The sequence below is a fragment of the Labrus mixtus genome, chromosome 10 (assembly GCF_963584025.1).
Source record: "Labrus mixtus chromosome 10, fLabMix1.1, whole genome shotgun sequence".
Lineage (NCBI taxonomy): Eukaryota > Metazoa > Chordata > Actinopteri > Labriformes > Labridae > Labrus > Labrus mixtus.
Window position 1 is genome coordinate 54,788 of NC_083621.1, and position 14,730 is coordinate 69,517.

Genomic DNA, 14,730 nt, shown 5'->3' on the forward strand with positions numbered 1-14,730 from the left:
TAAAACATTTTGAATCTGGCTAGTTTTTTATTTTCCCCTTTAAATTTGTTTTAAACTTAACAAACAGCATCAGAATCATTTTCAACTTGGTCTCTCATGTTCTCTACAAATATTCACTCAATAATACCTTTCAGGCTCACACAAAGAGAAACATCCACTGAGAACAGACTTCCTTATCTGTCCGTATAGACACTAATGTGTGTGTGTGTGTGTGTGTGTGTGTGTGTGTTTGTGTTTGTACTTTCTTCTACTTTCCTTCAGCAAAGTCCAGTGCGTCTGCAGTGTGTGCGAGCCCTGCAGGGTCTGTACCAGGAGAAGGAATTCATTGGCCGCCTGGAGCTTTTCACCAGCAGATTTAAAGTGAGGCATCCCTCTGGATTGGATTCACACCTCGTTTAATACATGTCTGTCTGTCTGTGTCTGTCTGTCTGTCTGTCTGTCTGTCTGCCTGCCTGCCTGTCTGTCTCTTTAATCTATTGTTTCATTTTATTGTGTGTCTGTCTGTCTGTCTGTGTCTGTCTGTCTGTCTGCCTGTCTGTCTCTTTAATCTATTGTTTCATTTTATTGTGTGTCTGTCTGTCTGTCTGCCTGCCTGCCTGTCTGTCTCTTTAATCTATTGTTTCATTTTATTGTGTGTGTGTCTGTCTGCCTACCTGTCTGTCTGTCTGCCTGCCTGCCTGCCTGCCTGTCTGTCTCTTTAATCTATTGTTTCATCTTATTGTGTGTGTGTCTGTCTGCCTGCCTGCCTGTCTGTCTGTGTGTCTGTCAGTCTGCCTGTCTGTCTGTCTGTCTGTCTGCCTGCCTGTCTGTCTCTTTAATCTATTGTTTCATTTTATTGTGTGTGTGTCTGTCTGCCTGCCTGTCTGTCTGTGTGTGTGTGTGTGTGTGTGTCTGTCAGTCTGTCTGTCTGCCTGTCTGTGTGTCTGTCTGTCTGGCTGTGTGTCTGTCTGTCTGTCTGTCTGTCTCTTTAATCTATTGTTTCAGCTTATTGTGTGTCTGTCTGTCTGTCTGCCTGTCTGTGTCTGTCTGTCTGTGTGTGTGTCTGTCTGTCTTCCTGTCTCTTTAATCTATTGTTTCAGCTTATTGTGTGTGTGTCTGTCTGTGTCTGTCTGTCTGTCTGTCTCTTTAATCTATTGTTTCAGCTTATTGTGTGTCTGTCTGTCTGTCTGTCTGTCTGTCTGTCTGCTTCAGCCTGTCTGTCTGTCTGTCTGTCTCTTTAATCTATTGTTTCAGCTTATTGTGTGTCTGTCTGCCTGTCTGTCTGTCTGCTTCAGCCTGTCTGTCTGTCTGTCTCTTTAATCTATTGTTTCATCTTATTGTGTGTCTGTCTGTCTGTCTGCTTCAGTCTGTCTGTCTGTCTGTCTCTTTAATCTATTGTTTCAGCTTATTGTGTGTGTGTCTGTCTGTCTGTCTGCTTCAGCCTGTCTGTCTGTCTGTCTCTTTAATCTATTGTTTCAGCTTATTGTGTGTCTGTCTGTCTGTCTGCTTCAGTCTGTCTGTCTGTCTGTCTCTTTAATCTATTGTTTCAGCTTATTGTGTGTCTGTCTGTCTGTCTGCTTCAGTCTGTCTGTCTGTCTGTCTCTTTAATCTATTGTTTCAGCTTATTGTCTGTCTGTCTGTCTGTCTGTCTGTCTCTTTAATCTATTGTTTCATCGTATTGTGTGTCTGTCTGTCTGTCTGCTTCAGCCTGTCTGTCTGCTTCAGCCTGTCTGTCTGTCTGTCTCTTTAATCTATTGTTTCATCTTATTGTCTGTCTGTCTGTCTGCTTCAGCCTGTCTGTCTGTCTGTCTGTCTGTCTGTCTCTTTAATCTATTGTTTCAGCTTATTGTCTGTCTGTCTGTCTGTCTGCTTCAGCCTGTCTGTCTGTGTCTGTCTGTCTGTCTGTCTCTTTAATCTATTGTTTCATCTTATTGTGTGTCTGTCTGTCTGTCTGCTTCAGCCTGTCTGTCTGCTTCAGCCTGTCTGTCTGTCTGTCTCTTTAATCTATTGTTTCATCTTATTGTGTGTCTGTCTGTCTGCCTGCTTCAGCCTGTCTGTCTGTCTGTCTGTCTCTTTAATCTATTGTTTCAGCTTATTGTGTGTCTGTCTGCCTGTCTGTCTGTCTGCTTCAGCCTGTCTGTCTCTTTAATCTATTGTTTCATCTTATTGTGTGTCTGTCTGTCTGTCTGCTTCAGCCTGTCTGTCTATCTGTCTGTCTGTCTGTCTCTTTAATCTATTGTTTCAGCTTATTGTCTGTCTGTCTGTCTGTCTGTCTCTTTAATCTATTGTTTCATCTTATTGTGTGTCTGTCTGTCTGTCTGTCTGCTTCAGCCTGTCTGTCTGCTTCAGCCTGTCTGTCTGTCTGTCTCTTTAATCTATTGTTTCATCTTATTGTGTGTCTGTCTGTCTGTCTGCTTCAGCCTGTCTGTCTGTCTGTCTGTCTGTCTGTCTCTTTAATCTATTGTTTCAGCTTATTGTCTGTCTGTCTGTCTGTCTGCTTCAGCCTGTCTGTCTGTCTGTCTCTTTAATCTATTGTTTCAGCTTATTGTCTGTCTGTCTGTCTGTCTGCTTCAGCCTGTCTGTCTGTCTGTCTGTCTCTTTAATCTATTGTTTCAGCTTATTGTCTGTCTGTCTGTCTGTCTGCTTCAGCCTGTCTGTCTGTCTGTCTCTTTAATCTATTGTTTCAGCTTATTGTCTGTCTGTCTGTCTGTCTGCTTCAGCCTGTCTGTCTGTCTGTCTGTCTCTTTAATCTATTGTTTCATCTTATTGTGTGTCTGTCTGTCTGTCTGTCTGTCTGCTTCAGCCTGTCTGTCTGTCTCTTTAACCTATTGTTTCAGCTTATTGTGTGTCTGTCTGTCTGTCTGTCTGTCTGTCTGCTTCAGCCTGTCTGTCTGTCTGTCTCTTTAATCTATTGTTTCAGCTTATTGTGTGTCTGTCTGTCTGTGTCTGTCTGTCTGTCTCTTTAATCTATTGTTTCATCTTATTGTGTGTCTGTCTGTCTGCCTGCTTCAGCCTGTCTGTCTGTCTGTCTCTTTAATCTATTGTTTCAGTTTATTGTGTGTCTGTCTGTCTGTCTGCTTCAGCCTGTCTGTCTGTCTGTCTGTCTGTCTGTCTCTTTAATCTATTGTTTCAGCTTATTGTCTGTCTGTCTGTCTGTCTGTCTGTCTGTCTCTTTAATCTATTGTTTCATCTTATTGTGTGTCTGTCTGTCTGTCTGCTTCAGCCTGTCTGTCTGTGTCTGTCTGTCTGTCTGTCTGTCTCTTTAATCTATTGTTTCATTTTATTGTGTGTCTGTCTGTCTGTCTGCTTCAGCCTGTCTGTCTGCTTCAGCCTGTCTGTCTGTCTGTCTCTTTAATCTATTGTTTCAGCTTATTGTGTGTCTGTCTGTCTGTCTGCTTCAGCCTGTCTGTCTGTCTGTCTCTTTAATCTATTGTTTCAGCTTATTGTCTGTCTGTCTGTCTGTCTGCTTCAGCCTGTCTGTCTGTCTGTCTCTTTAATCTATTGTTTCATCTTATTGTGTGTCTGTCTGTCTGTCTGTCTGTCTGTCTGCTTCAGCCTGTCTGTCTGTCTGTCTCTTTAATCTATTGTTTCATCTTATTGTGTGTCTGTCTGCATGTCACAGTATTTTTCCCCCCTCCCTTATTTCTTTGCCTTTTTGTTGTTCTGTCTCTCCCTTTGTCTCGGCGTGCGTCTGGATGTGTTAATTGTGACCAATTTTCTGATGGTTAATGAGTCCTTATCTAGCACATTTAAACCCTCCTAATCCACATGTGCTGCAGCAGATAAATGGTTTTCATGCCATGGCTTAGCCATGCTCTGTGCCTTCGTGTGCACGCATGCATATCTCTAGCTGTGGGTACATTGATTAATTTTTGTGTGTTGCTTTGAAGCCTTTCTGTGTGCTGGTATGATTGGGCATTTGTCTTGACTGTGCCACTGCATATTTGAATGTGTGCAGGAGAGGATGCTCAGCATGGTGTTGGACAAGGACTCGGAAGTGGCAGTGGAAGTGATCAATCTGTTGCTGCTGATCCATCAGTGAGGAGTTTCTCTGTATTTATCGGCGACATACAACACAGAGTTTAATTTTTTTTCTGTTAAGAAATGCCCAAAACAGCAAATATCATACATATTCATGTTAACAAGTGCCCCCTCTTAAAATCAGAGTTTTTAACAGAGAAATTCAGCTCCATAACCGTCACTGAATCATTACTTTATGTAAAAAAGTAATGCACATAAAGCCAAACGGAGTGTACCTGGAGTGTAAGGTAACTGTAAATAAACTCTGCTTGTCTACAAATGAAAGTCCAGCCTCTGAACAATAGAGGTGCAGTGGTGACTCACAAGTGTGATTACAGTCTTTGTCATGAACGCTGATGATTCACAGGATGAGTCGTGATCTCACACGTTGGCCAATGTATCACACCGCTGACTCATGTCCCGTGTGAATGAGATGTTTTTAGGACTAATGACAAGAAAGAAGACATGATATTGTCAAAATTCTGATTCAAAGGCCTTTCAGATAGGACGCGGTGGCAGGTGTGTGTGCTGCTGTCAAGCCCATTCATTGTCTATGTGTTGCTCTGCGCAAGAGTGTATCTGCGCCCCGCCAAATTGCTTTCAGTAGCCCCTCCCCCAGGTAGGTGACACTCCCACAGCTAGGTGTTTGTTCTGCCCTCTGAGTCTGCCTTCTCACCGTAAACAATAGGACATGGAGCGAGAAAGCCCCAAGCCCTTCCAGAGAGGGGGCGTGGTCAGACACAGCTCATTTACATATTTAAAGATACAGACACAGAAACAGCCTGTTCTGAGCAGGGCTGAAATAGAGGGGTTTATAGACATGATCAAATACAGGATCAGAGTGGATTTAGAACAAGAAACTTCACACACATGTTTTGAGGAGCTCTGACACTTTAAACTGCAGAGGAGGAGGAGAATATGTGACCTTTAAATTAAATCCCCAAACTAAACTGTTACTGGTTTTACATTTGCACCTCTGCAGGACAACAGAAGAAGGTCTGACAGAAGAAGAGTGCGGCCGCATCTACCCCCTGGTTTACGCCTCAAACAGAGGGCTGGCTTCTGCAGCCGGTGTCTTTCTCTTCAACAAGTACGTTTTTATATCTGTGTTTGCTGTCAGACTGAGTGTTGAAGAGGCGTTTAAAAGAAGGTGCACGGCATGTTTTTTTATTTTGGGGCTTTTTGTGCTTTTTTTATTGAAGGGATAGGAAACACAGAAACTGCCCGTTGTGGACTGGGAGACACCCAAAACAGACAGCTTATATCCTGTATTTTACAGTAAATCTGTTCATCAAGACTAAAATATTTACAATCTTTTCAAGCAAATATAAACCGTCTTAAAGGCAGGGTTTGTAATTTTTGTGAACCACGCCCCCCCTGTGCTCCCTCTAAAGCCACGCCCCCTCTGTGCCCCTCTAAAGCCACGTCCCTCCCCCCTCTGTGCTCCCTCTAAAGCCACGCCCCCTCCCCCCCTCCGTGCCCCTCTAAAGCCACGTCCCTCCCCCCTCTGTGCTCCCTCTAAAGCCACGCCCCCTCTGTGGGCCTCTAAAGCCAGGCCCCCTCTGTGATCCCTCTAAAGCCACGCCCCCTCTGTGCTCCCTCTAAAGCCACGCCCCCTCCCTTACATCGGGCGCCGTCCCTCCAGAAGTGGACCTCAGCTCATCTCATTGTGTAGAAACTACGTCGTCTCATGTCTCATTCAGCGGTCAGTAAACTCACAGTATAAACTCCTAAAGTCATCGGTGACGAGCTCTGAGTGTGAGCTAAAGCACGCAAGAGGTAGAGAGCGAGCAGGGAGACAGGGAGGCGTCTGATTGGTTCATCAGATTGGTACCTCGTGGCAGACATTGGTTGAAGTTTTTACAGACTTACAAACTGATACAGATGATTTTCTTTGTTCCTTTTTCAGAGAACATGAGTTATTAATGTCTGTCAGGACCTAAAGACAATTTCAAACAAAATCTTAAAAAGTGGATCGGCAGAAAATAAACATTTTAACCACCACCTTTTATAATTGAGAGTTTTATATCTTTGTATTTCTAATGTATTTGAGAATCGTTTGTTTTTGTGTGTTAGGCTGAAAAGTGTGATCTCCAGTGACAACCAGGAGAGTGAGAAAAGTGACTCAGCAGCCTTCTTTCAAATCCTCATCTCCTTCTACATCCAGAGCGAGGTAATGTCTCCTTTTATCTGTCCATGTCCCTACTTCTTACCTATCTTAGGGCTCTCGCACCTGCAGAAAACTCCTGAAACACTCCTGAAGTCTCTGTGCTGAGTGTCATGTGTGAACACAAACATCTGAATGTTTCTCTCTTCACTCGGAGTTTCTCCTCCAGCCTCCTTGTATTTATTCTGCAGAAAGTCAGAGTGAGCTGATGTGAGAACGCAGCAGGATATAATCAGGAGAATTCACCTGGAGCCAGTGGGAGGTGCCAGGGGGAGGGGGTGGTGACCTTTATTCCCTGTGATCGCTGCACGACCATAGACTGTCTGCACGCCACCTCTACCATCTCTGTGCTCTAATCAACCTGCTGCTGCATGTTTCCTGTTCTCCAGGATGTTCTTCTCCACTCTTTAGTTCACATTGAGATTCTCTTCAAACACACATATTCTCATCATAGAGTCCTATAGAGGACCTATACCTCAGGAGAACCCCCCCCCCCTGTCTGACAGGGATAGTCTCTGCTGTGAGGTGCATGTGTGAACAACCAGGTCAGGAGGATATCCGGAGCAGTCCTCCTGAAATGATCTAGATATCTAGACACCATTAACTAGCAGTGGGACGAAAGAGGTCCGGGTTCTCTGCACCAAACACCTGACGTTAGCAACATCAGTGTTTCAGCTGTGAGTCATGCAGTAACTCAAAATGATCTCATTCACTGTCTTTCCAGTTCCATGAGCACGGTGCGTACCTGGTGGACAGTCTGTGGTCTGTGGCAGGATCAGTGCTCAGAGACTGGGAGACCATGACGATGCTGCTGCTCACGGAGTCTGGTGAGGATCTAGACTCTGAGCACACCACAAGATGAAGTCATCTCCCCCACTCAGTTCTGCACCTGTCTGTTCCCCTCTGTGCTTCAGGTCTGATGTACGAGGAGGAGGGGACTCTCATAGAGCTGATGATGTGTGCCATCAGACAGGCAGCACAGGGGACCCCGCCTGTTGGGAGAACACAAGGCAAAAAGGTGAGGACATTGTGGGACGCTAAACCCACTACCGTAAATTCAGTAAAAGCTGCGCCAGTTAAAATAGAAAGGTTGTCAGAATTACACGCGTTTATTGAAGGTATTGTAAGTTTTTTTTTTTTTTGGCCCTCGTATGTGTGCATTTACATGGTTAAACTGCTCCCCTGTGTCTGAACATACCTGTGCAGATCCTCAGTATGAAGGACAGGAAGGTCCAGGAGCAGGACAAAAGACGAATCACCACACACTTCATCCCCTTACTGCCACAGCTGCTGGCCAAGGTACGACCCCGAGGTTCAATGTACACACTTAATAACGCTAACCCATTAAAGTTAAACGGTTAAACACAAAGGTTTAAAGCTGCTGAGAAGGGTTTGACCTCCATCAGAAGCAAGGTATACCGTGTAGCTTCACTATAGGTCCTAACTCGTTATATCCAGAAGAAAGCTGAGATTATTATCAAGGATACACATGCACATTTTTCAATACTGATTGTGTGTTTTTCTCTCCTCGCTGACCTGCAGTACTCGGCAGATGCATCGAAGGTGAGCCTCCTCCTCAGAGCTCCTCTACACTTCGACCTTGAGATGTACAGCAGCGCTCCCACACTGGAGAAGGTAGGAGTGGTGGAGAGCGTTCAGGACCAATGTAATTAATCAGAAAAATGGTATTTAAAATATCACATCCTGTTCTTTCTGACCTGTACTCCCTCTCCCAGAGTTCCTCCTGTTTTTATCACATCATAGCAAAATAAACCTGAGAGGTCTGTGAGAGAGTGAGCTGCCGGAGGGACGTCATTTTTAGGGCTAATGTGCTTTAAAATATTAAACAAGGAAGGCAAGAAAAAAAACACAGCTTAAATTTTAAGGAAAAACAATCACGATTAATCTCATGTTATTTTGTCCCTTCAGGCTCTCCGTAGATAGTGGTCCTCAGTGTCTCCCTGTAGTCTCAGTGATGTAAAAGAAGAACACTGCTGCATCTTTGAATGTCTCATTTCACTTTAACAAACTCTCAGACAGTAATATTCACCTTATGACATCACACATTGACATTTGTTACCGTTCCTTTGAGCTGTTTGACCTCACTTTGGGATCCCTAACCACTTCCTGTTTCTGTGCTTAACTTCCTGTCCTAACCTTCACACTACAGGAAGGGCCTTACTTTATTTCAAAATAAAAGCACACAGCAAGTAAAATACTATCAGCTTAAGACAGGACAAACCTTCAAAATAAAAGCCTAATAAAGACTTTTTTGAAATGCAAAATAATAGAATTTCAAAAATGTGATTAATTCATATTAACTATATACATCTCTAAAAACTTTAGGGTAGGATTACCTGAGGTTATGTGCTCATCAGGGAGATTTCCTCAGAGATGGGGGAGTCATGATAGAGCTGCTACCTGCGACAATAAATTAAGTCTGAACGTCATAAGTGATCTTGTGGTTTCTATGTGGTCAGTGAGTACTCAGTGTGTGTAAAAACTTGAAAATTGCGCACCCACTTATTTAACCAGGCGCCATAAATATGAGGAGCCAGTCTTTGTCTTATCCTCCTCTTTATGTCTTTGATCATCTCTGAATTCTGAATGCCCCTCCAGAGTGAGGCCCTGTGTCAACCCAGCATTTTTTTGGGGGGAGTGGCTGTGCGCTCTGAGCCCTTAGATGAGAATAAAAGCGCTGTTTGTTACTTGACCACGGCCGCTGAATGACCAACAATGCTCTTTTTACTGAAAGTTTTTTTTTCACCTGAGATCGTTTTTTATGAACATCAAATGGAGGATGCTCGCCCTCCGACTTTGTCTAGAGGATGAGCTTAATAATAATGACGGCCCTGCTATCACGGCTCCGATAAGAGGAGTATATGGATCCAGACATGATCCGTAGGAGACAAAAATACTGGGAGTTTCATATTTTGAAGACCGTTGGTAACGTTAACATCACCCTTCTGAAAGGTGAATGACTTTTAACGCTTCCTCCTCCATTGGGATCAAGTGCAAAAAGACCCCGGCACTCAGAAATAAACGCCAGGTGGACACTGGCCATTACCTGTCAGTAAAAAAATGTTACTATAAGAATGTTACTAACAATCTCTCCTCTCTGTCAGCATCTGGACTCGCTGCTGGGTCAGACATGCAGCATCGTGGAGAAACACACGGAGCTCACCGTGCTGGAGGCTTGTGCACACCTCGCCAGTGCCCTTTGCTCCGACTGCTACACCTTTTCCTCCCGGGCACACCTGGCATTCAGCCAGCTGCTGGATGACCTGACGGAGTGTTTCAGCTCTTACTTAAATTACCTACTGCAGGTGTGGATAACGAGTCACCTAAGCTTGTATACGTTCAAAAGCAGCAGAATTCATGCACGTGCTATTCTATAAAACATTTATATCAAAGAGGGAAGAACTTCAGGAGTGTTAAAATCAGCCTAACCCTAACCCTAACCCCTAACAGGAGCTTTTAGTAATCAGTTGGACTCTATGCTGAAGTGTAACATCCTGCAGTTCCTGGAGTGTCCACTAGAGGCTGGCTGCAGAAACACAGGAAGTCACATACACACCCATTCTAAAAAGCCTGTTTTTACAGCAGAGATTAACATGTTTACAGCCTGGTTCAAAAAACCAAATAGGTGTGATTAGCTCATGTCTCGATGGACACACACTGTACGGGGGGTGAATGTTTTGATGACTCATCAGTTTTGATTTGATGAAGGATAAGAGTTATTCACAATAAGGCGCGAAGCTGACCTGATTGACAGGTGGGCGCGGTGTAACGGTTTGTCAGGAGGTTTAAAACCCGCCTCAGCTCCAGCTCTCAGTCTGTCGTTAGGTTGACTGAAAGTTAGACTGAGACAGCATTTCCAGCATGGAGACCGCCATCGATGGGACTCCAGCGCCCCCTGCAGGAACAGACGGGGGACGACACTCAGGCTTCAAACATTTATATTTACTGTCTACGGCACAACTACGCCTCATGCAGATAAAATAAAACGAACACAAGGTTGAGCAAGAAACAGTCAAAAAGCTCAAAACAGTTCAGTGACGAAGACTTAAAGAGATTTTACATCATAAACGTCAGTGTTGAAGTTGTTCAGAGTCGATCTTTAAGCCTGTGTTTGTTCACTAGGGAACCGCAGATGATGATGACATCTACAGTGCTGCCACTGCCTTAAAAAGGGTTGCAGCCCTCAGCAGGTAAAAGTGCATCCTCATGATACAAATGACAAGTCGTATTGGCGCTATGTCTTACAAAAAGGTGTTTGTGTTGTCCAGTGCCAAGGACGTGACAGGCTGGAAGCTGTTCAACTCGTGTCTCGAGCTTCTGAAGAGCAGGATGGAGTCCGGGGAGCTTGACAAGGAGGTCTGCGGGATGTTAAAAAAAAAAAAAAAAAAAAAATGGCTTCAGAACGACAACGCATCACAATGGATAGAGCTGGGGGGAAGGGGGGATAAGACACACCCACTCGCTGCTTCATGATGTAACCATCAGTCCGTGCAACACACACACAAACACACACACACACACACAAGCCATACTGATGTCCAACAGGTCACTGATGGTCTAAGCTCTGGATGCAGTGCTGGTCCAGATGGTCTGGAGATTAAGTTCTTTAAACTTGCCTCTCATATTTTATCATTTCCCCTGGCTGGTTTATTTAATTTATCTCTTGCAACTGGTAAAACTCCCTCATCCTGGAAATGTGCCAGAGTAACCCCTCTTCATAAAGGGTGTGACCCCACGGACATCAATAATTATAGACCTATCTCAGTTATTAATAGCATTGCAAAAATATTTGAAAAACTCATCTTTAATCAAATATCTAAATATCTTAATGATCACAACTTATTATCAACACACCAATCTGGTTTTAGACCAAACCACTCGACCACCACTGCTCTCCTAAAATTCACCAATGACATACAGTCAGCATCTGACAGCAATATGTCTACAGGTGCTATATTTATTGACCTTGCTAAAGCATTTGACATGGTTGATCACTATCTCCTTTTAGATAAACTACATGCTATTGGTCTCTCTACTGACTCTTCGTTGTTTTTCAACTCTTTTCTTCATTATAGAAGTCAATGTGTTTTTTTTTCAGGGCAGCCAGTCAGACTTCAAGATTATTGATAAAGGTGTGCCACAAGGTTCATCTTTAGGTCCTGTATTATTCTCCATCTTCATCAATGACCTCTCACAAGTCTGTTCTGACTGTCTAATTCATTTATATGCAGATGACACTGTAATATACTCCTCCAGTTCGGACATTTCACAAATTCAATACTCAATACAATCTGATTTTAATCTAGTCCAAAAATGGTTCTCTGTCAAGAAACTTCTTCTGAATAAGAAAAAATCATATTTTATGTTGTTCTGCACTCGACCAGATTATTTGCCCTTAACAAAAAACTGGCATATTAATTTCCTGGATGGAACTGCATTAGAAAAAGTAGATGAATTTAAATATTTGGGCCTTTGGCTAGATTCCCAGTTATCTTTCAAACCTCATATCAACTCAATTTCTAAAAAGAAAAGAATCGGAGAAGAATCGTGACACAATTGGTGCTGCCAATCCTTGATTATGCTGATGTTATCTATGGGAACACCTCAGAGACAAATCTTTGACCTCTCACTACCTTATATAACAGTCTCTGTAGATTTGTTCTGAGGTGTCCATATAGGACCCATCACTGCCTAATGTATGAGTCCTTGAATTGGCTGGCTCCCAAGTCCAGAAGGACATTTCATTGGTCGCTATTTACTTTTAAATGTATCTATTTTAATTTTCCCCCGTACTTGAAACAATTTCTAATCCCTTTCAGTTCACAGTATAGCCTAAGGTCATCTATTTTTCCTCACACCAAGAATCAGGAAAGAAATTGGTCGCCGTGCATTTAAATTTAAAGCTCCATCAGACTGGAATAACCTACCTCGCTCACTTAGATCTATCACCTCTTTCCATATATTTAAATCGTCTCTACTTACTCATTGTCAAACATCCTGCTCTTGCTTTTGATTTTCTTTATACATATATATATTTTTTCTTTTTCTGATTTTTTTCTGATTGTGTAATACTGGCTGGTTGGTGGGTGGCTAGGCTTGGGGGAGCATTAAGTGTGAGTGAATGTGAGTGTGTTTGTGGTGTGGGTGTCTCTGTGTTTAAATGTTTGGTATTATGTTTTGGATTTACCTTTTATTTTGATTTTGTATTATGATGATTAATTTATGTTTTGTAAGGACCCCCTTGAAAATGAGATGATGCATCTCAAGGGGCTCTCCTTGTAATAAATTACAAAATATACCTCATTCCGAGACCGGCAACCAGCTAAGCCGGGCCTGGTGTACTTCAGAATAACCACCTCCTGGAGGTCAGACTAGTGTCCAACGCAGAGTGCTGCACATACTACAGACTGCGTTCCATAGAAGTATGTAGGAGGCGGTTTCAAAAACAGCCGATATGTAGAATCTAAAAACTTTGTGCTGTTTGTTGAGAGTGAACCCAGACTGATCGCCAGCACGACTTAATGAAGGATTACAGCGGAGAAAGGGGTCTGGGGGTTTAGGTGGTCTGGGGATTTACAGCGGAGAAGGGGGTCTGGGGGTTTAGGTGGTCTTTAATGTAGATGTGTATCTGTTTGGGAAATGCCGTTGAATTTTGTTTAGTCGTCATATTAAATGATTTTCTCTCCAGAAATGGTTTTAAATGTTAACTGTCCTTTTGTGTGTTTCCAGCTCATGGTGTCGGCTCTGAAGTGTGCAGCCTTTCACCTGATGTGGGCTGAAGTAAACGCAGTCAACTCCACGCCGTCCGAGGTGATCATTTGATCTCATCGCCTCCTCTGATGCTTTATTAGAGATTCTCTCCGTCTGTCATGCTCTAACTACACTCCTGCAAGTGGCTGCACATGCTATGTACACATTAGTGATGGTAATGTGGGACCTCCCTTCCTCACCGTCTGTTCCAGGCAGATTTGAAGCTTCTGAAGAAAGAGGTGCGTTCCTTCTGCAGAGTCTGTCAGGCCTGTCTGTCTGTGAACGAGGCGGAGATGAGAGATCAGGTAGGAACTGTATTTCTAGAGACCTCTTTTGAAGGTCTCTGTCTCGTCCTGGGTGGACTTCTGATTTTACATCAAGACCAGTTAAAGCCGCCACTGATCGGCCATTTTTCCACATCACTACTGTGACCAGAAGGAAAACGTCCCTTTCTTAATTAACAAATAACTTCGGATCCTTTTATTTTTTTTAATCCTTTTCAAACTGAAATCATAAAAGAGATCTCTTTTACACACCCTGTCATTACCGTCAGTGCAGCCGCCACCATTACACACTGCGCGCCACCTGAAGCGATTGAAAGTTCATCCCCGTTCATTGTGTTTTGCGAGCTGTGCTGGTACACAAAGTGACGCTGACGAGACTTTTTATCATCTTTTCTCCGTCATGAGGTCATAATCGTGCATTTAAAGAAACAGTGGTATATTGCTCAGTAAACCTTGGGAGCGCACTTTTCATTCAAAGAGTCCTAATGGTAACAAGTGACCAGCGGAGTCGGGCAGTACGACCTGCAGGCTTTTGGTACTTCACAACTTTCACTGCAGGCTGAGAGCTCGACTAGCTTACTGTAGCTGAAACGAGTGCAACCTCCACAAAGAGAAAACAGATATTACTAAAGCAAGAGCAACACAGAACTGCACAGAAACTGCACTTTGGGGACTTCAGTTTAAAACTTTTTTCTCTCTGGGCGACCTCTAAATGATTTTAGAGGTCGTTGCATCTCATATACTGCATCTTATATTCCGTATTTTACGGTATCTAGCAGAGCTTTTAATGAGTCAACTCATCACAGGGACAGCGAAGTGCAGACTGGCATCAATGCACAGGCTGCACCGCTCAACTCTGCAGGGGCACCAACAGAGGGCACTCATGTTACACAAAGCTTCCGTCCCAGTAGATACTCAGAATACATTATAAACAGTATTTACACAATTAAAATAGTTTGTGCTTTTTTGCCTGCTGGCTGACTCTATTTGCAAAATATTGCATACGTGCATTCGATTACAGTTTGTGTGTTTCCATCTGCAGGCGTTCGAGCTGCTCTGTGACTTGCTGCTCTTGTACAGCACGAGTTCAGCTCGCTCTGAACCCGCACTCCAAGCTTTGGTCCACCTGCCGTCCGACTCCCTGCGCTCGGAGATGGCTGCTTTCCTCCTGGACTACGTCTTCTCCGACTCAGAGGATTCTGCGCTAAACGGTATTCTGACTTGCTCCAAATGTTTTTTTTTTGTTTTTTTTTATTTAAATTTTTATTCAGAGCAAAATTGAGACATGTTTTGCAGCTAGTCAAAGATACAAACGTTTTTCAGAAAGTAAAGAGATACAATAAAACAGGCCTAAGACACAGTTGTCTAAACATTCTTATAAAATGAGGTGGTAATAGTGGTGAGACAAATAAACATTTTGTAAAAGAAAATTCAAAGCTTGGCAAAGCCATTGTGGGTAAGAGTAATATGCCGGGATGGGTAAGCGATTAGGATTGTTGTCGTATACAT

At 43.4% G+C, this 14,730-nt stretch overlaps 1 protein-coding gene across 1 annotated transcript in view; it reads left to right on the forward strand.

Annotated features, from left to right (window-relative positions):
• LOC132981558 (cohesin subunit SA-1) overlaps positions 1 to 14,730 on the forward strand; it is a 34,782-nt gene that overhangs the window by 6,114 nt on the left and 13,938 nt on the right. The window contains exons 10-23 of the mRNA XM_061047484.1: positions 262 to 360; positions 3,938 to 4,017; positions 4,982 to 5,089; positions 6,076 to 6,172; positions 6,891 to 6,993; positions 7,081 to 7,184; positions 7,373 to 7,465; positions 7,709 to 7,801; positions 9,292 to 9,492; positions 10,310 to 10,377; positions 10,456 to 10,543; positions 12,917 to 12,997; positions 13,150 to 13,242; positions 14,264 to 14,432. Of these exons, the coding sequence (XP_060903467.1) occupies positions 262 to 360; positions 3,938 to 4,017; positions 4,982 to 5,089; positions 6,076 to 6,172; positions 6,891 to 6,993; positions 7,081 to 7,184; positions 7,373 to 7,465; positions 7,709 to 7,801; positions 9,292 to 9,492; positions 10,310 to 10,377; positions 10,456 to 10,543; positions 12,917 to 12,997; positions 13,150 to 13,242; positions 14,264 to 14,432 (1,477 nt within the window). The remainder of the gene's footprint in view (positions 1 to 261; positions 361 to 3,937; positions 4,018 to 4,981; positions 5,090 to 6,075; positions 6,173 to 6,890; positions 6,994 to 7,080; positions 7,185 to 7,372; positions 7,466 to 7,708; positions 7,802 to 9,291; positions 9,493 to 10,309; positions 10,378 to 10,455; positions 10,544 to 12,916; positions 12,998 to 13,149; positions 13,243 to 14,263; positions 14,433 to 14,730) is intronic.